At 39.9% G+C, this 20,579-nt stretch overlaps 4 protein-coding genes across 7 annotated transcripts; 3 read left to right on the forward strand and 1 right to left on the reverse strand.

Moving 5' to 3' along the window:
- The first annotated feature begins 1,225 nt into the window (after window positions 1-1,225).
- LOC146989807 (uncharacterized) lies at window positions 1,226-6,614 on the forward strand. 4 transcript variants are annotated; one of them, XM_085764124.1, is made up of 10 exons: window positions 1,226-1,417; window positions 1,512-1,582; window positions 1,672-1,798; window positions 2,014-2,174; window positions 2,322-2,464; window positions 2,564-2,726; window positions 3,266-3,359; window positions 3,468-3,546; window positions 3,951-4,024; window positions 4,128-6,614. In XM_085764124.1, exons 2-10 carry the CDS (start codon window positions 1,528-1,530, stop codon window positions 5,128-5,130), a joined length of 1,899 nt encoding a protein of 632 aa, XP_085620250.1. In that variant the 5' UTR covers window positions 1,226-1,417; window positions 1,512-1,527; the 3' UTR covers window positions 5,131-6,614. The 4 variants fall into 4 exon arrangements, with proteins under 4 accessions (XP_085620250.1, XP_085620253.1, XP_085620254.1 ...); XM_085764127.1 differs by having other exon boundaries at window positions 2,026-2,174; XM_085764128.1 differs by having other exon boundaries at window positions 2,032-2,174.
- A 515-nt stretch (window positions 6,615-7,129) lies between these two features.
- irf1a (interferon regulatory factor 1a) lies at window positions 7,130-11,748 on the forward strand. The gene is made up of 7 exons (XM_085773112.1): window positions 7,130-7,287; window positions 7,410-7,509; window positions 9,926-10,105; window positions 10,217-10,375; window positions 10,468-10,520; window positions 10,624-10,714; window positions 10,825-11,748. The coding sequence occupies exons 1-7, from the start codon at window positions 7,198-7,200 to the stop codon at window positions 10,941-10,943; spliced, it is 792 nt and encodes a 263-aa protein (XP_085629238.1). The 5' UTR covers window positions 7,130-7,197; the 3' UTR covers window positions 10,944-11,748.
- A 2,400-nt stretch (window positions 11,749-14,148) lies between these two features.
- On the reverse strand, window positions 14,149-18,457 carry cdc42se2 (CDC42 small effector 2). The gene is made up of 5 exons (XM_085764134.1): window positions 18,400-18,457; window positions 16,397-16,636; window positions 15,832-15,933; window positions 15,659-15,737; window positions 14,149-14,835 (listed from the first exon to the last, which is right to left on the reverse strand). Exons 2-4 carry the CDS (start codon window positions 16,448-16,450, stop codon window positions 15,663-15,665), a joined length of 231 nt encoding a protein of 76 aa, XP_085620260.1. The 5' UTR covers window positions 16,451-16,636; window positions 18,400-18,457; the 3' UTR covers window positions 14,149-14,835; window positions 15,659-15,662.
- Window positions 18,458-18,497: 40 nt separating this feature from the next.
- Window positions 18,498-20,480, forward strand: nip7 (NIP7 nucleolar pre-rRNA processing protein). Its single transcript, XM_085764133.1, has 5 exons — window positions 18,498-18,662; window positions 18,793-18,879; window positions 18,978-19,116; window positions 19,787-19,927; window positions 20,029-20,480. The coding sequence occupies exons 1-5, from the start codon at window positions 18,607-18,609 to the stop codon at window positions 20,146-20,148; spliced, it is 543 nt and encodes a 180-aa protein (XP_085620259.1). The 5' UTR covers window positions 18,498-18,606; the 3' UTR covers window positions 20,149-20,480.
- Window positions 20,481-20,579: the final 99 nt, after the last annotated feature.

Consider the following 20,579-nt stretch of genomic DNA (forward strand, 5'->3'; position numbering starts at 1 on the left):
TCAGTGATGAGTTCTTTTTGTTCATATCGAAACATAGAAAAATGTTTTAGTGTTAGAACATGCACAAACTTATATGCATATTTTGTGGTGTGGTCTCAGTTTGGTGGTCGCAGGTTGTAACAGTGGCACTCCTTGCATTTGACATCAAATAGTGAATTCTGTGACATAGTTTAAGAAGTTTGATATTGTAGTGGACAAATGAGGGGACTCTGTGTCAAAATTTGGGAGCCCTACCATGAACACTGTGCACGCTATAGGAGCTGAGACAAAAAGTGCTACAACCATCCCCGGTCTCCCCTACATCTGGTGTTTGTTCCTGCTTTGTACAGAAAACATTCAACTGCACCACCTCTCTCTGGCACATACACTGGACATGGACACATCTTTAAATAGCTGACACAACAATGACCTCTGTTTTAATGACTGTTTAAAGGTTAAAACTGCTTCAATGGCTCTGACACACATGTCTTAGTTGCAACTTTGAAGTAGGAGCAGTTCTGAATGAAATTCAGCCCGTCTGAGTTAAATGGGATATATGACTAACATTACTTTTCTTTAATGCTGATGTCATTATTTGCTTTTGAAATGAATGATTTAGCACCCATCTATCTCTCCACACACACACACACACACACACACACACACACACACACACACACACACACACACACACACACACACACACACACACACACACACAAAATTAAAAAAAAATAACATAATATTGTCTATTAGCATTCCGTAATTGTTATGTGCCATAGTGTCTGTGAGTATCTGGCAGATTTTTTATTTATTTATTTAGGCCTATTCATTTATTCATTGTCTTGTGTGAAGGATTTTCCTTCATTAGAATTATTTTTGAATAATAATAATTGTTGACTAACAGCTTTTAAATGAGACGATGAGGACAGAGAATTTCCAATACTAATACTAAGACCGCAGCAGCAACTAAACATTTATTATGCAGGCTATGTGAAGCCTACTCCCTCTACCATACAGTAAATACATTGGAAACTCATGTTGCTTTTTGCTTTCAGTGATAACCAGTAGCTTACACACAGACACAATTCTTCCACCCTGTGTGCATGGCCCTAACGTTTAAGTAGCCTAGGCTAGTTCTTTTATTTTGATATTTGCATTTCCACAGTTCAGTTAAAAAGCTGCCGTGCTTTAGTGTTGCTCTTTATCTCGTTTCCTCCTTTTCATGCTGACGAAACGGGAGTGGGATGAAACTTCCCATGAGCTCGTGGCGCAACACTTCCAGTAAGAGCTCTCCAGTCTAGACCAGGAAGACTGACAGTGGACTCACGCAGCAAACCACGGTCGCCTTCCCTCCGTATGAAAGGCGTAGCTGCGTCTGTTGGTTGTTCTTGGTGGAATTAAGCGGAATAAATCGTTTCAAATTTGAGTGTAACAAGTAAGTTGACTTCTTTGAAATTATCTGTGTATCGTTGTAATTCAAATTTGGAAGGAAATAATAAATATAGCTACTGCTGTTTATTTACTTTCAGGTCATCCCGCGGTAGGATGTTTTTTATCCTCCTCATTTTAGGGAATTGTGCGACTGTCGTAGCTCTTCCTGGTACGTACCACAACAGACATAAAGTTTTGAACTTTTACTGATCTGTTTCTCTCACTAATAGTCTCTTCTGGTAATTGTGTATTTTGCAGGAGTTCATAATGACACAGGCCCAAGTTTTGACTGTACCAACGACTACGACAGAACTATGTTTTGTCATTTTGAAGCGGAAAACTGCTCTGGGTACAGTGTGACACTGACACTGAAAGTGGAAAATGAGTGAGTTGTTTATTCAGTCAATAGCCTATGCGTTTAACTGCAGAGCCAAAAAATTAACAGTGTTAACCTACACATAGGCAGATTTTCACAAAAAATGTCAATTCAGTTGATTTTACAGTATGCTGAAAATCTGATTGTTATATCATCTGAATCAGTCTGATATGGCAATAATACATATATTTGATAAATTCAGAGCATTTTGTATTGATTTGCAGTATAATCCACAGCGTGAGTCATTGCCTTCCTGAGCAGTGTGAGAGTGGACAGTGTTGTTGCTCTATAAACATGGCACTGGTTTGGGGGGAGGAACACCAAGCAGTTGTTTGGAAAGGAGGCCAAAAAGTGCATTCAAGAATCATCAATGTCTATCAGAGCAGTAAGTTGACTTCTCAAAATTCCCAAATCTGCAGTTGATTTCCTGAATACACTGGTCCAAACCCAGACGTATTGTGAATGGGTGGAATAAAGGATGGAGGTTAGTTAAGATATCTCTTCTTACATTCTTTTCTCTGTTCCCCCACAGTAAAACCCAATACCCCAACAATCATCTCAGTGGAAGAAGTCAATGGAAACTTTGAAGTCAGGTGGAATGCAAACATTAGGGACATATATTTGTCTATGTTTAAGTCCTATGTGATGTACCATAAAAAAGGAAGCCCAGAGGAGGTATGGGTAGCCTAATATCAGAGGCACTGTTTGACACTGAGATTATTTTGAGATGTGGACATTGAATTATTTTGTTTATGTTTTGTTTGTCCACAACAGGTGTATCAGCCTGTCCAAGAGGCAGACAATGATGGATTGAAAGTCTATGACATACCTGGGCGAGGTTTGGAGCCAAGTACAACATATGTGGTCCGTGTGAAAACCTTTACTGATCGGAGTAACAAGTTCAGTGACAGAAGCGCAGGGATGGAATTCACAACCCGTAAGTGTCACGTATACAAGTTTTTTGTCACATTTTATGCAGTATAGCGTTCATTTGTATATCAGTTGTATCATGATATTAGTGTTGATATGTAACCTCAGATATTCATAGTTCAAATAAACCACAGAAAATGGCAGGATGACAGTTTATTAGTAGAAAAATGAGTCACAAAACCAAAGAGATGCAAATGATAAAACTGAATCAGGATGAACCTGTTGTATAAAAATGGATCATACTAGATACAGTTGGCCTTCATCTGTTTGTTTGTTTTTTGTTGTTTTTTGTTTTTCACTTTTCAGATCTACTCCAAAAATAACATACTTTACTATTTCGATGCTGTTGTCTTTATTAAAATACAGCCTGACCATGACTGCCATTTGAATAGTATCAATTGTTTAATCAGCTTGTCATTTTGGTTTACATAATGCACACCTGTTACCAGGCAATTATCATGTACTTCTCTCCAGTTTGTCTATGTTGTGTCATCTGTGCAGAAATTGAGTGGTTTGTGAACTTGCTTCATGTATGTTACTTCACAGCTGCTTCCCCTAATACGCTGCTCCTGGTTCTCATCATCTGCCTCAGTATTGCTGCAGTCCTCATCAGCAGTGCTATATTTGTCTCTTATGTAAAGTAAGTCATACAGATAAAACACTGATTGTTGACTATTTCTGAATTTTATGAAAGCCTTTTCCTTTAAACATCTGTGTGTGGGTTCTTTCTCTGTACATTTGATTTTAGGTTGAAGACAAAGTGGTGGGACACAGTTTCCAAAGGTCCAAATCCAAAGCTTCTTGATATGCGTCCATGTGTCCATGAGGTGAGAGTAAACCTGCGTTGGTGAAAAACAAAAACTTGCATCTTCAGATTCTTATTTCTGGTATTTTTCAGCCTTTACTGCATCCACACTTTGCAGTTAGCTACTTCTCTCTGTTGTTGTTTTCATAGAAAAACTATGCATGCCATAAATCAGATTGTGATTGCAGTCATTTAATTTCAAACAGTTTGGGTTTGTTTGGCTGCATTATATACTGATAAATCAGCTGCTGCAGCTGGTAGGCTACTAAACTGTATCTGCTGTGTTTGCTATGGCACATGGTGGTATCCAATGTGTCAACAATTTTGCAAACCACCACAGATTAAAAACCTTTGCACATATTTTAGGTAAAATCTATGGATAAAACACTTCTGTAGTTTTAAGAGTGTTTATCCTCTTGTTTTCAGTTTTTGAAGCCGGAGTCAACCATCATCTCTCCTACCTGCGTGGAGCCCCTTATTCCAGATGACAGCAAATCATGGTATGTAGGGCTGCATAAGCGCATCAAAAATACGACACGTTTCCCTTTTATTTCTTTCAGTGTCATTACTAGCTTTTAATGTGACTTGTTTCTCAATGTTCAGGTCGAAGGGGTCAGTGACCGACACCAGCGGTGGGAGTTTACAGCAAAGCAGTGGGATTAGCAGTGGCTCTTCTTGTCTCAGTTATGCAAATACAGAACCTGCTGATGTTATAGCCGGGGTTCATGATGCCCTTGGTAAAGCCTTCCCCAATATCAGCCCGATATCACCTATGACAACCAACCCGATCACAGATTCAAACAAAGACTGTCGTTTATTCTCTGCTCCCGACATTTCTTGTCGCGTCGAAGTTGATGACGTGAATTCTGGATCATCTGGGTTTAACAATATAACCTACTCCATTGTCTTTCCCAGCTCCGCACCTCAAATCGTTTTGGATAAATCTGAAACCCAGACGCAGGCTGCAATGGTGTGTGTCTCTGCTTACCATCCTAGTGAGGGCAACGTAGTGACCTGTCCTGATCAGCAGGTACCAGCTGGTCTGCTTCTTAACTTAGCATCGGAGGTTTCTACTATAATGCCATCAGACATGTCATATCAGCCGTGCAGTGCAGATTCTGGACGTTTATCCTATGCAGAAGACTCCAGTGTGCCTTCCATCTCTAGTGGAACCAACACAACCACCTTATGCGATCCCATGTCCGATGTTGAGGCTGGGTGTGTCAACTCTAACGACTGGGTCAGTGATCCCATGAAGACAAATGGAGAAAGTGGAGCGCTCACTGTATGCGATGACAATCCTTGCTATGGCCACTTGCCTACTGGCTTAAGCAGCTTTCCTCCAGTGGTGGATGACTACCAGGCATTTCAGAGTCTGGTGGGACAGCCTGATGTTTCGTTTTCAGAGGAGAGAAATGACGTGAAAGAGGAACATCTGGACAAATTTCCTGTGGGATCATTCACCAGCATCCCCTCAGTCCCTACAGGTTTCATTAACACTGTAGAGGGCCAGGCCTTCTCTGAGCTCCAAAGACCTTTTTTTCCTCTGATAGCCTCTGACCAGCCCATGACCGTAATTACAGACAGTGGCTATCAGTGTGTGTAGTGCAGGATATTTTTATTTTAAGTTTTTCCATGAGCTACTGTGTCCTGATATAGTAGGCGTGACTGAACAATTGAGGGGATGTGAACACAGTTGTAAGTGACTGAAAATCGTGTTAAAATCAATCCAGTGTTCACCTGTGAAGATCCATCCAGTAGAGGGTCTGACAAACATTTCCTGATCACGTTCATGTGAACCACCTTGACCTGGAGTTAACAGCATTTTCTCACCTGCGCTAGCATGGTGGCGATGTTTTCTTTTTCCTTTTTTCTGCTTTGATTCAAAGAAACCATACTTTTGCACCTTAGGAACAAGTTATTTGTAAATACTTTGGAACATGTCAGTGTTTTGATTTATAATGTATATTCTATTTTTTAAGAGAGAGGATTTTGAATGTGTTTTGGTTACAAATACATGAGAAGAAAACTGCTTCATGTTTCTGCTATGGTTGAACTACATGGTTCTTAGGGCATTTGCTTTTCAAACTTAGCTTTGCATGTAATCTCATGGTAGATCAATGCAGTGACAGCTGGTATAAATGGACTATTATACAACAAAAGATGAGAACATTAGTCAGATGGGATGTTACTTTTACTGCTGTGTTAACCATTTAATGGGTATAATTTATTTGTTAGCCCATCCAACCAACCTTCAATGTCTAAAGTGTCGTTTAAGTGCTGTAAGAGAAACTTTTGTTGGATTGCAGGGATGTGTTAGGTCATCCAAAAAGCCATTTCCAGTGGAGTATTACTTTTCCTGAGCTTGATTTGTTCACAAGGATCATTTCAAGACAATAGCAACAGTATTCAGTTTGGTCCTTTTTGTTGAACGTTCAAAATGAAGCATATTGAAGCAGATAGACTTCTCTGCCAAAACAGGCAGCTGACGTGTGGAGCTGGTTTGGCTCATTGTTGTGAAATTACTTCCTCATAGCTCTTCGCTGGAACTTGTGAGGCAATTCCACAGAAAGACGTGCCATCTTATCATCACACACAGGGCATGTAACTCAAAACATCCTACGTCACTATAAGAAAATGTTCATAAGTGTTTAATGTGTCTACAAAGACTTATTTTCATTATCGCATTAAAGTTGTTCGTATTATTATCCTGAGGTGTTTTTAATGAGTTTGTAATGCACATTCACTTGACTTGTGTTGTGACAGAAAGCATCTTAGACAAATGACATTGAAAGCAACTTGAACTCAAATTTCTTGGCACAGTGAGAAAATTAACTTAGATAATACTTTTAGTTTGCCTCAAGTAGCAGTTTTTTTAATGACTGTACCTTACTGTAATCACAAAATATTAAGTTGCATGTGAAAAGAACTTACAGCCTCTCTGGTAGGAACTTGTGAAATATTGCATGAAAAGACAATAAACTGTCCTTCTGTAATAATATTGTATATTGTATGTTCCTGTTAAGAATGGGGATGTGAACACAGTTAAAGGAGGATCTCCTATGTAAATAAAGGCACTGCTGCACCATGTAGAGCGTCATCTCCTCTGTCATGTACAGCATAACTCTGCTTCCACCTTGTGGTCTCACATTATTATACACATCGCACTGCTACCACAGTAGCTACATACAAAAAAAAAACTTAATCACATAATTTAAACACTGACTTTAACCTAGAAGGTGGCCCATGCCAGAATTAAATACAACCTAATATACTGTACATTTACCACATGTCTGATGTTGAAGAACTGTTAATAAGACCATATCATTGTGAATCCCCTTTGATTTACTAAAATAGATAAGTAAAATACAAACCTGTACAAGGACCTGTTCAAGTCTATCATAATCCACCCCACTCCTGCTCAGGGGAAGAACTATTTGCAGTGTTTAGTATTTCCTGTAATTGGAGGAGCCACTTAAGCAGTGAAGATGGTTATTGGAGGGACTGTCATAACTGCAAGGTCTTTGATTGGAAGAATCTAAGGGAGGAGCAAAGGTGTCCCTGAGTAACCTTTGATTTAATCTGAGCTCTTAAGAATTTTTCTCTTACTACTTCACACTCCTGTTGAGTTGGTAACGCATCTGTGGTGAACACCTCTCTGCAGACGCTCAGCATGCAGCAACCAGGACGACTGAGGCTCAGGCCGTGGCTGGAGGAGCAGATTCAGTCTGGGAGGTATCCAGGGGTCAGCTGGTTGGACCAGGTAGACCCCCTCCATTTCAGTGTAAAAAAACAACAACAACTTTGTTGTCACGGATGCATCAGAAGATATTGTAGATGATGCAATGTGTTCAATGCTATCCTATATTGTTCAATATTCTACAGACAGCACGAATCTTCCAAATCCCATGGACGCATGCTGCTCGTCATGGCTGGAGTATTGACAGAGATGCTACACTCTTCAGAAGCTGGGCCATGTACACTGGTAGGCACCACACAAATTCAGTTGTGTTTTTGCTGACTTTTTTTGTTTGTTTTTTATTTGCATTAAACCCTCTTTTTCTGTCCATCATTGCCAAAATATCGAGGCTGCTTGAAAATAAGAATTTTGTTCTTAATTTGCTTGCCTGGTTAAATAAAGGTTAAAAAAAAAAGAATAAAACAGGTGTTATAACCCCAAGCTGGTCAAGGGGGAAAGGAGAGTTACAAAAAACAAGGTGATAAATCTGAGGAGTCCGAAAATTGAGATTACCAAAAAAAAAGTATATTTCCAACCTAATTAACTTTATGTTTAGTTAACAATATTTTTCAATTTCACACGGTGTCCTGGTAGTCTGATGGGCAAGACATGTACCATGTGTTTACAACATCCCTGCCTGGTTTAGTTTTGGCCAGGGATCTGTCAGTGAGGGTTAAAACAGGTTTTACCGGATGTTTTCATAAAGAAAAAAGAGTCTCTCGTCTCAAGTATAAAGAAACATCCACAGCACATAGTATTATTACTTGAACTGACCTACAAGGAAACATGTTTATATGACTTGTCAAAATTTAAATACGTATTTTGGAAGTTATTCATCCTGATGAGTTACTGTATGTCTGCAGATACTTGGGCGAGATTTTCCCAATGAAGAGCTGACATGGTTGTATTGTTTGGTCCATGTCTCTCTAGATTTACAACATTCTTGAGAATTTTGCATATAACTTGGATCACACTAGGGGAAACTAAATAAGCCCACAAATCATTAAAATATGTCTGACAGATACTGATGGTTATCTGCAAAAAAAAAGGAGCCATCAGTTACATCTGTACCCTGCACTGAGTACAAAAGGATGAAAACAGAGTAAGGATGGAAAACAATCCATTGTTGGTCAAACCATTTGCTTTTTCGACTCACACACTGCACAGTCAAGTACAAATAATTGTGAGTAATCCTTTTAGTTTATTCCATCCATTATACAAATCTTCTGGTAGTAGGACATATTTATTTCAGTGATCTTAATCAGACCACTGATAGAGTAATCAGATAAATAACACTCACTGCATTCTCAGGATGTTGCTTCACAATACACAGAACAAGAAACATGCACATTTATTTCCAGTTCATGTGATATAATCTAATGCTGATTTAAAAAACAAAACAAAACAAAAAAAACCTGAGTTACTTTAGTTTTTTAGCCTTGTAACCAGATGTTTTGGGTACTATTTTGTTTTGTTAGAAGCTGAATTGAGTATGGATGTTGTAGGAGCAGACACACACGCAAACATGAAACCCATTACACTTTTCTGTCTTGGGAAAGTCATGGTTTGTGACTTTAGCTGCATCACATGGCCTGGGAAAGCTCCAGTTCAGTTGCTGTGAATGTGCAGGGTGATCATATTGCTGTCAAAGTTCAACAAGTGATGACTGCTCAAAAATCATAAATTAATATGCTGAGAATTATTATCATTATTATCTTTATACACAGAACATATTGAAATGATTAGTGAAGTTATTATCATATTAAAGGTGTATCTGCAACAAATGGAGATGGACATAAAACAAGTTGTTAATGACTTGGGGGCTTCTGTCAGTGTAAAATAATGCTGTCCCTGCCTCTGTGAGCTGTAATTGATCTGCAGTGATTCTTTTTAAGCTCCACTGATTTTTTTCTCTCACTCAGGCAGCTGAGAGGGCTGGCTGAGGTCCAAATCACACGGTGGTGCTAAATATGAGAAAGGATATAGAGCCCAGTGAATGAAGTCACTCAACTGTACAGCTGAAGATGGTTTTTTTTATTATTATTGTAGCAGTACAGTCAAAATGTTACAGTGATGGATTGAAAAACTACCCTATCACATTTTTTTTCCGACCTCCAGTTTGCTGCGGTGAGGTTCACTGCTGGGTGTGACTACAGGTGCAACAGAGCACACTTCTGACCACAGCCAAGCACAGTCATCAGTCATGCTGGGTGTGGTCAGAGGTCAAACACGCTTGAAATTTAAACCAAGGTGGTTAGCGATCACTCAGCAGACTGCAGGTTACTGAACTTCCTCACTGGAGGGTTATAGCCATCACTCATCTCAAAACACAAATACACAAGGAATACAAACCATGACGTTATGCAAATTATATTTATTATTTGCATTTACGTGTTGTTGTACTTGAATATATTTGGAGGTACTGTCCTGGAGATTTTGATTTTCTTCTTTTTTTTATTACAGTGTATTTATGTTCCTAATTTTTTATAGTTGAATTATTTTTGCATTTAATCAAATTATCATGTGGAAGATTTGCATGCAGGAAACCCAGAAAACTGTACAAACTATACAGAGAGTGGGAAAAAAATAAGGGTTAAAAAAAGGCACAATACAAAAAGCACACACACATACCAGTGTTTGTCTCTTTGCTTGTTCACCTCAGGACGGTATCGTCCAGGCAAGGACAAGCCAGATCCCAAGACATGGAAAGCGAATTTCCGCTGTGCCTTGAATTCTCTGCCTGACATCTGTGAACTGCGGGAGCACAGCAGGAAGAGAGGCAGCAACGCCTACAGAGTGTACAGGATGCTACCCAGCACACAAACACACAGACGCAGGAGAGGTAAAATATGCAATATGCGGATCACTTCAAAGCAAACACAATTGTTCAGACAGTATCCTCAAAAAGAGCCCGTGTGTTGACAGCGCTGTCCTGTCCTGCCCCCTTTCTCAGGACTGCGCTTCAGCAGACCCAGAGAAAAACAGTCTAGTTTAAGTGATGATACATACAGCATGCATACTTGGCAACCCACACCAACAAGACCCACTTTGGAAACCCAGAGGAGAGTGGAGCCTCCCACAGAGAACATATTTCACAGCACACAAACATATGGTGGGAGGTTTGTTGTTGCATGTTTATTCATTCAAAAATGTGTTGCTTTAGCGGCTTTGTGAGGATGATTGTTGGTCATTATTGTTGTGCAGGGATGTGGGAGGCCAAACCAGAGGACCAGGAACAGAATGAGGCTGTGTTTAAGGTATCAGGCCTTTAACTTTGTGCCTAATGACTGACTCAATGCAGTGAATCAGAGTTTGTGCACAGTGCATTTTGTGGTTTAACCGGTTTTGTCTATACTGCAGCTGATGGACCATTTAAGCAACGCTGACCTCTGGAACCAAACTGGGGAGCAGAGAAGATGGAGAGCACACACACTGTGGGATCACTGGCACTGTGAGGCACTACACACACACACACACACACACACACCATGCTACAAAAGACTGATTGAATGCATTGGGAAGAAAGTTGTGTGTTTGAGATGTGTGTTTTCTGCTGTGCAGGTGCTGGTGATGAAACCCCATTCTCTCTGCACCCAGAGAGCTACACTGATCTCTTTGGTCCAAACTACATCAAGGAACTCTCCGATTGGACCACAAATCAGCAAACACTGATGCCGTAGATGTGCACGCCACGGCTCATCCTCCCACAGTTTGTGTTTACCGCATGTTTGAATAAAGGCTGTTCTTTCTTCAGGCTTCCTTGCTAACTAACCTCCAGCTGTCTGTCTGCCGTGCTGACCGGTGTAAGAGAGAAAGAGGAGAGGGCGAGCGGACAGATATATTGCTCTGTCAGTCAGTCAGTCAGTCAGTCAGTCGACGGTCATCCTCTCTCTGCTGAGCATGAAGATCCTGTTCCAAGCCAAGCTTTAGCTCTGTCATCATCACTTGGGTTCACTATGGTTCAGTGCCTCAGACTCACTGAGCTGACACCAAGCTCACACCACAGCTATCAGAGTAAACAGATATCACTTCACTTCAGCGCAGGATCAGTTATTGCTTTAATGTTTCTTTGAGTTTAGCCAGATGTTAAGACAACAAGTGCGTAACACTGAGGCAGTGGATTTAAGCTATAAAAAGTTTATATATATACACATGTGTGTGTGTGATTTGTATACATTTGTGCCTTTGTTTTTACCAATTAAGATGTTATCCATTCAATTGTTTGTATATGTTCTAATTTTTTTGAAGTAGCCAATGGTGTAATTAGTTTTATGTGATACTGTATAACCTGTTTTTATTTTATCAAATGAATAGATTTTGTATAATTCTGCATGAACAAAATGTCCATCCAGTAAAACATCTTGTCTGGCTGATATTTATTTATTTGTATTATTATTTTATTCAACCTTTATTTAATCAGGTAATTAACCCCTTGACATCCAAGATGTCTTCCACAAGTATGAGCAGGTAAACAAACAATATTTAGGCTACACAATTATAGTTCCAATAGCACAGAACCTTCATTGCATGTTTGTGTGTGTGCACTACGTACGTTTCACACTGTGGCAGCAGAATTTGATAAAACAACGAGTTCTTTATATTATTTATATATATAAATTCATGCTGAGATGTCTATGACAGTAAGTCTAAAAGCATGTAAAAGGAGCAAATAACTACAGCCACAAAGAAAGTCTCAATCCCAGGGTCAGTTATGTGAGCTCATGAAATCTAATCTCTTTGGTCTCATTGCAAAAGCACTGCTTTTAAAGAACTGCTGACAGGTTATTACACAGCTATTCATATGCAAGATTAATTAAATTGAAGCATCACATGAAGAGCTTAAATTGTCTGATTATAACCGCCTACAACTACAAACCCTATGTTTACTCCACTTATTTGTATGTGCTGTTTTAGTGGCACACACTCAGATCCGAGGCACGGTGCACAATTACACTAATCATAGTTGTGTGTGAAGCGTCGTAGTTATTCCAGGCACAATGCCTGTTCCTGAATGTGATAAAGCTTTTAATATTTCTCTATCCAGTAACCTCTCATGATGTCTCACATATACTGTAAACTTCCACCAGCTACCCATGTAAATCACTTTTCTTTTTTATACAGTCTATGTTTCTTACACACTTAAACATGTGAAACAGTATCTCAGTCTATCAAATTATAGGATTTTGTATGTACTTTCATAGGGAAGTATTTTTGCACTGGTTCTTCAAGTGAAGTACCAGGACGTCAGGATCTGTGTATTCCTGCCAGCACTGTTGTTAGTTAAAATTTGTGCTTCTATCTACAATGAACCGTGATGTGGTGGTTTTGGCCATGAAATCATGGAGCACACAGTGGGTCAAACGTCAACAGATAACATTTATTTCTCTTTGTTTATTCTGAAAAATGCAGACAGATGAACTTCCCTCAAAGTGGGAACTACATATCAGGCAGATCCTCTGGAAAGAAAAAAATAATCAAACACTGCTCCAACCTTACCTTCCCTGCAACATTGTACAGGAAAGTAACCCAAAATACGTGACCTGAATACAAATAAACCATGGATCCATTACTTTTATGTTACGTATTTACAGTATTATGATACAAAGTCAAACTCCTGTGACAGGGAGTCTATAAGGAAACACATTTTTGAAGTCACATTCAACCAGTCCACCAACACAGCCTGCTGGTCACATAATATACTGCAATCCCATTATGTCTGAACCTGCACATACAGTACTACAGCATAGAACCCAGAGCCGAAAGAAAAACACAAACTAGTCAACACATCTGTGGATCTTTCTACACAGGATTTTACTACGGAAACATTAGATTTCTGTGACAATGTTGAACCTGATGAATCACATAATCAAATCTGTCAGTGAATGTTGGGAAAGTGGTTACCGGTGGGTTTAAGGCTGTAAATGATAATCTGGTGTTTCATGTTGCCTGGTACCAACACCAAAGTTGTCATTCTTGTATCATGAATAGTTTACAATAGCACTCGTTTAACATCGATTGACATAGACTTTTGTTCGACTTGATAATAATACAACATCACATTCTGTTGTTGAATCATGGGATGAACATGGAGAGCAAACAATCACGTGTATTAACAGATCCAGGTCTGCTGGTTTTCTCTACAGACCTTTATTATTAATTATGTTTTCAATGGAGCCTGGTTCAAAGGATCTGACTACATATGACAAATACTAAGGGACAACAGATGTACCAGGCAGTCAATGAAAAGAACAGTGAATCTAAGCTGATCACTTATTTAACTGACAATCAACATGAGCAGGCATTAAGAGCTGCACTTATTTATTCCTAACAGATGAAATGTGTATTCAAAAAATAAAAAAGGAATATCAGATTCAAAAAGGTGGGTAAACATTTGGTTTGACAAAATTACGTTGACATTACTTGGGAACATCTTTTAACACTGAGGCAATGTGATCACAAACATCACTACAAATGTGGGTCGGGCTAGGTTGAATGCAGTTTAGGAGCAATCTGCCGACTTTAACTGAATCGACATTTGAAATGTGAAAGAAACGTGAAGCTACTAGGAGCTACTAGGAGGGATAAAAAGGATTTTATGTCATCCAAGAGGTCGTGACAAGGCACAGTATGTAAACTGTCCTCGCAAAAAAAGAAAAGCAGTTACAATCAACCAAATGGGATATGATGGACCTATAGTAGATAAACTGTATCAAACTTGACCCACATTTGTGGCAGTGTTTGCATTAATAATTTGGTTACCTCCAAGTCTTAATTATTAACCTACAAGCCTTGAAAAGAAAAAAAAATGTATATAAAAATAAATCTTTGAAAGCACTAAGCTACAAATTACACTAGTAAAACAAATAATGAACATGACTTCAAAAGGCAGATTAGGAAGTCCATAGTTTATTAAAATTCTATATGGTTCATCTAAATGAATATATAAAAAAAAGTTGAAATCAATGCGAAATTCCTAAGCAAGTGAGTGTACAATGTATGGTCCAGTGTACTCTACTCATTTCAAGTTTATTACAAAACAGCAATCTTCAACCCTGAAAGGAACTCAGAGAATCATGAGTAATTTCAGAATAAAACAATGAACACATCGCTTTTTGCCTTGCTACCTGTCCTTTGATAAACCTCTGAGAATAAAGAAGGAAACTGAATGTTTCAAATCTCCACTGTGGCCCAGCCACCATGAGGTCCGTTTACAAATCAGATAATAAATACAGGCATCCAAATGGGCTACAACAGCAAATATTTTTGGAAAATATTTTCCTCATGCATTCACACAAGCATACATCTGACTGAGATTTATGAGCTTTCTAAACCCTCTTATCTACTCTTTAACAGTTACTCTTTACAGTGCAACAGTATGGCAGCAAATGGATAGCAGTGCTTTCATTAAAAAACAAAAAAACAAAAAAAAAAGGAATGGAAAATAAAAATATATACAACATTACGGAAAAGCAGTAGTTTCATCTTTTGGTCCTGCGTCCATTACAGACAGAACTGCCTTTTGAAAACGCTTCCTCATATCAACAACAGTAGTTTCCACAAGACTGTGAAGGGCTGTTAGGGAAAGAAGGGGAACAAATGTTAAGATGCCACTGACAGCCATGCAGTGCAATAACAAGTTTACCATCCAGTCTAAATCTGATGGGTTAAAGTTGGTGAGAAATTCACGCTGACATATTTTCTGCCCTGTCATTTTCCCCCCCACAAATCTGTTTGGATATTTCTGAGAAACTGTAAACTGTAGAGTGACAGGATCTGAAACTGAAAGGTGAATGTACTGTATGTGAATGGCAAAAGCAAAAGTTTAAAAATCAAGGCACGGTGCAGCAGTTATAATTTACCAGTTGAAAACCATGCTACTGCCAACTTCTCAATAAAAATAAAAAACATTCAGTGACAGCTGAGTCATTGTCACAAATAAAGTGGAAGTGACGTCACATCACAATAAGGTAATCCACGGGAAGACCCAAGTAAGTGCGTTGAGGTATTTCTCCATTTTCCTTGAAAAGGCACACAACCACAGCTTGCTGTTACATTTAAGTATGATTGGCAATTACGAGTTATGACACAGTATAGGTCGAGTCACAGTATTGAAAGGAAAGTTACAAACTTCAATATTAATGTTCTGTCTGGTCTGTTCTGTGGTAAAGTTTAAGGCAAGAGGCAAGAACATCCACCACAAGTGATATTTCTGGTCATGGTTTCTTGTTCACACTTGACTGACCAACATGTTTCCAACCTTTTATAAGTCCTCAGCTTATATACGTAGCTATTTGCACGAAATATTCCCAGAGCTGACCTTGTACGACTTAAATGAGGTAGTGATATTGATGTGGCTTAATATCAGTTCCACAAAAGGGATGAAACAGCAACTCACCTTGTTACAACTGAGAACCTTCAGACCCTCCATGCGCGTAGCCCCCTTTAGATTTCATCTGGGCCTGAACAAGATCCACCTAAAAAACATCAAGGAGGAAATGTTGGTTAACTGAAAGCTTGTTCCTGCTTCTCTGTGACTGAATATATTGAAGAGAGGATCAAAAAACCCACCGATGCCAATCCTATGCCCATGTCCCCCGAGCCTACGTGTGTGGTGTGAACAAAGTTTGTTGGCTCTCCAATCATGGAGCGATCGATCCGTCGCCGCCGTTTCTGAAAATTAGCATCAGTAATGTTAACTTTTTCCATTTTTTTCTGACCAAAGACAATATTACTAAAAACTGAAGATGGAGGTGCAGCTAAAAACTGGTTCAAACAGGGCCTAATCTTTGTTTTCTATTTACTTTCTGACACTTTTTTTGTAAGCAGTTGACCTGTGCTATAGAAAAACAAACTAACAGGTCGATGTTCATGACTTCATTTATCTCATCTGTTTGTGGTCAGACCGGCTGACTACAAGGAGGCACAATGACTAGTTGTTCAACGTCACACAGATGGAACTTATTGAATCTAAGACTGATGGGAAGACCCTGACACTTTCATTATTAATCTATAATTAACTGCAACATGTTATATCAGTTTCCACTTTTAACAAGGCAGCTATATATAAATATATATAAAAAAACAAAAAAACAGAGTGCGACCGTTTTGTCTGCAACGTTAATTTGGTACTCACAGGTTGTGGCTGCTCTGCAATGCAGCAGCTGAAGCAAACCCAGAACTCAGTCATTCTGAGGCTGAAGAAGAAGCCGCAGCAGTTTCCTTTCTCTGTTCAGACGTCTCTCTCTGTGTCTCTCTTCCTGTTCAGAGCTACCAAAGCCAGACACACAGGAAACCGATGACAGAGACTCGCCACTGGTTTCTCTGGGGTGAACCGTTGGCACGAGCACAGTTCTCCCAACAGGGCAGCACAGTCCTGGTGACACGTGGAAGATAAGGGGATAAATAAAACAAAATATCTTAAGAAAATGCTGACATATTTAGTCAAATCACCCATTATAGACGTGGTTCTCCACTACACCTACACTTTTTTTTGTTTCCTGTTAAGCAGGCACAGGATTTGAAGTCAGTGGCACCCCTTGTCTCATAGCTAATGCGTCAAATGGCAGGGACAGCAGATTTAATTCTTCTCATATATCACTTTCTGTGCTGCCTCAGCCACTTTTCTAGGATTGGTTTAATAGTTAGGCTACTTGATTCAGAATCAATGCTGTAACACCGGCATTTAGACATCCCCACTGAAAGTAAAAGGAAAACTTCAATCTAAAAAAGTATATTGTACAAATAAAAATATATTTATTCACTCTGTGGTGCCTAAAGGTCTCAGAATGGAGAACCTGGATCGATGTCATTCAGCATGTGATGCCGAGCGCAGTCACCTGCTAAAAAAGACAGGCAGTGAAACTGATCAGTATGTTTCGGTTTTCCTTTGGAGGGTCGTCTTTTTAGGTAAACAAGTGAGAATTTGATTGTAAACTCTGGCTCTCGTTTTTACTGATCAGCCAGGGTTTATACCTTTCACCACGCTGATGTAAACACTGCAGCCTTGTTGGGGATTGCATTTTAATCAACATCAGAGGGCATGATCAGGATGGAAATCAGGAGCATCATTTGACAAAATGTTTGAAATGCCTGTGCTGTTAGCTACTACATGACTGCCACGTATACTTCACTATAGGTGGACTGAGATGCCACCTTAAATATTAACCATTATGTTTCTATGTGTGCTACAGCTACACTGTATGCTGCTGAAAGGACAAAAAGAGACAATATGTACAATAGAAAAAAAACTGTGGCCACAATGTAGGTGAAGTTACATCTATGACCCATTTCATAGTTTAAAGGTAATAATTAGTAAACATCAGTGTGGTGAGATATTTCGAAATGTGTCCACAGTTGTAGCTACTAATCAAATCTATTATGTTCAATGACACACGGGCGTTTTTCAGCCATTGGCACGAGATGACAGGGGGTGGGGGTCAAATGATCTGCCAAATGCAAAGAGCTCGCTGACAAAGTAATTTCCTAATTTGCAACTGCAGCTGACGGCGACACATCGCTGACATTGAACTGTCACTGACCAGCACCGGACAGGCGAGTCGTGTTATCAGGTGGCACGGTGTAGCAGCAGCAGAGGTGCTTAAGTGTTGATCTTAATGACTGTTGAAATGCTTAAAGGATCACTTACACCGACTCTGATCTCTCGGATTAAACGAAACGTAGTCGGTTGTATTTACAAACAAATGATCGTTATGTAACTTCGCACCGCTGCGGCAAACACACATAGACACATACACTTTCACCTCACCCGGCGCGTTTCAAGACCCCCGAGCTTCGGTCAGTCGGACTCGGTAACCACCACACCGACTGGCACACCAGCGATTCAGTGCTTAATTAAAATGCCTTTACACGAGCGGCGTTTTTTGCTCGCAGTGAACAGCATTAGCATTATCCGCTGCTAGCAGAGTTAGCTCGCAGCGGCTCCGTGTTTTTTTTCCCTACTGACAGCTAGCTAGCTAGCTAGCTAACGAAGCTAACCGAGCCCGTTTCCGAAAGTGTGACTTGAATACTCAACACAATGGGATGTAACGCAAACGAACACACCCCTACTTCGATGTGTACCAACAATATAATAAACCCATTTTCGACAGTTATTGTAATTTCAAGGATTTAACTTACCGGATGGCAGCCGGCTAGCTGGAGTAAAAGCGTCCGATCGACTGAAAGCTAAAGAGTGTAAAAAAAAACAACCAGGAAGTGCTGGCGGGACTACACCAACCGACTTCCGCTCTGTTACCGTGACGACTTCCGTGTTGACCCACGTTTTCATGTAGCTCGCCGGAGACGAAGCCACACGTTGATAAAAAGTAGTATTAAATAGTCAAAATGAGGCCACTGACAGACGAAGAGACGAAAACGATGTTTGAGAAGCTGTCTAAATAGTAAGTGAAGCCAGAAGACGTTTCTATTTGGTCTGTTTTTCTGTTAATATTCTGTTTTCTTGACTGAAACGTCAAGCGTGCTTGCTCGTTAGCGTGTGTGTGAGCCTTGTGTTTCTTTTTCCCTCAACAGCATCGGTGAAAACATAAAACTTCTGGTGGACCGACCCGATGGTGCCTACTGTTTCAGGCTCCACAACGACCGTGTATATTACATGAGGTAATAAGAGGATAAGTGAGCATAACTGATGTATTAACCTGCTAATGCTTTAACATCGTTTAGCTCTCATGCACCATCGTGTTCTTGTTTTCCCACAGTGAGAAAATTCTCAAGTTGGCCACAAATTTTTCCCGGGACAAGCTCGTGTCAGTGGGAACGTGTTTTGGGAAGTTCACAAAGACCGGAAAGTTCCGCCTGCACATCACTGCTCTGGATTTTCTGGCACCGTATGCAAAGGTAAAGTGGCTCTAGGTGCATTTCACAAAGTATTTGTATATTTGCTCACAGCATTTGCAAATCGTCCTCTCTCAGCTCTGCCTGTGGGGGCTGGAGTAAGGCAACACTATTATTACCTAGTGAAGTGACAATTTTCTGTCAACTTGAATTGTCGTCTGCTACTGCAGCTGCAATCAACAATGAAATCAAAACAGCCACACTTTCCTGTCTTTAGGTGTTTTTTCTTATTTGTCCAAAGTTTGCAATCAATTGAACACATGAAAAAAGTCCTTATATTGCAGGAGCAGAAACAAGCACATGTTGGAATTTGAATGAATCATATATTTTTCTTGTTTAAAAAAATCCCTGCTGTGTGCTACATACAATTTCTACTGATTTTCCACTTTCATGTGGTCCCACTGATGGACAGTTCACCTGCTAGATTGCTGTGACAGACACACATGTGCACACATAGCAAAGTCAGGTGTACCTTTGTCAACATAAACCCAGAAATCCCTCTATGTATTGAATTGTTAATAGTCAAAGTAAGAAGATCTGGACCAGGTTGTCCACTTTGTTGTGAATGTGTGTGTATATTTGTCAGGCTCCCCTGGGTGACTGCTTTCAGTTAGCAAAAATGTTAGGTCAACTCATGCATGCATATGAATAACATGGAGCTTCATGTCTGCAGTTCAAGGTGTGGGTGAAGCCTGGAGCAGAGCAGTCTTTCCTCTATGGAAATCACGTGCTGAAGTCTGGGCTGGGGAGAATCACTGAGAATACTATGCAGTACCAGGGAGTTGTGGTCTACTCCATGTCCGACATGCCGCTGGTAAGTCTTGTAACTAAGATACTGGCTGCTCGTATCCTCTGCCAAACAGTTATTGTAGTCCACCAGTGGGGTATGTGAAACAGCTGTATCTTATTCCTCAGGGTTTCGGAGTGGCAGCCAAGACTACACAGGAGTGCCGGCGAGTGGACCCCATGTCCATTGTCGTGTTCCACCAGGCTGATGTGGGGGAGTTCATTAGGAATGAGGACACATTAACATAAAAACCTGCGTCAACAACTGGACTGTTAACCACACCTGTTTCTTTCACCGCTCTCTTATCCAGTAAGAGTCAGTGAAATTCACAACAAAAACAGCTGCAGTTTTGGAGCTGATAGGATCTCAGTACCTGGTTTAAGTGGAACCTGAATGTTGTTACAACTGGTGCATATTTCCAAACCAGCCTAGGGACAGAAACAAAGACCTGCATTGATTCACCTTGGATACAGGATTTGTCACTTGATATTCCACTTTTGTCAAAATGATGTAGAATGTTTTTGACCATCTCTTGTAAATGTAATTTTTCAAATAAATCCATAATGTCTTTGTATTTATATCTATTTTGGTCAGTATGCTTCTGAAGCGAGGGCTCTGGTGAAGAATTCATATACTATATAAGACACCAGTTGAATAACATATCTTGACACTCTTGCAG

This window comes from Trachurus japonicus, chromosome 3 (assembly GCF_045865225.1).
Source record: "Trachurus japonicus isolate A0001 chromosome 3, Traja_1.0".
Taxonomy (NCBI): domain Eukaryota; kingdom Metazoa; phylum Chordata; class Actinopteri; order Carangiformes; family Carangidae; genus Trachurus; species Trachurus japonicus.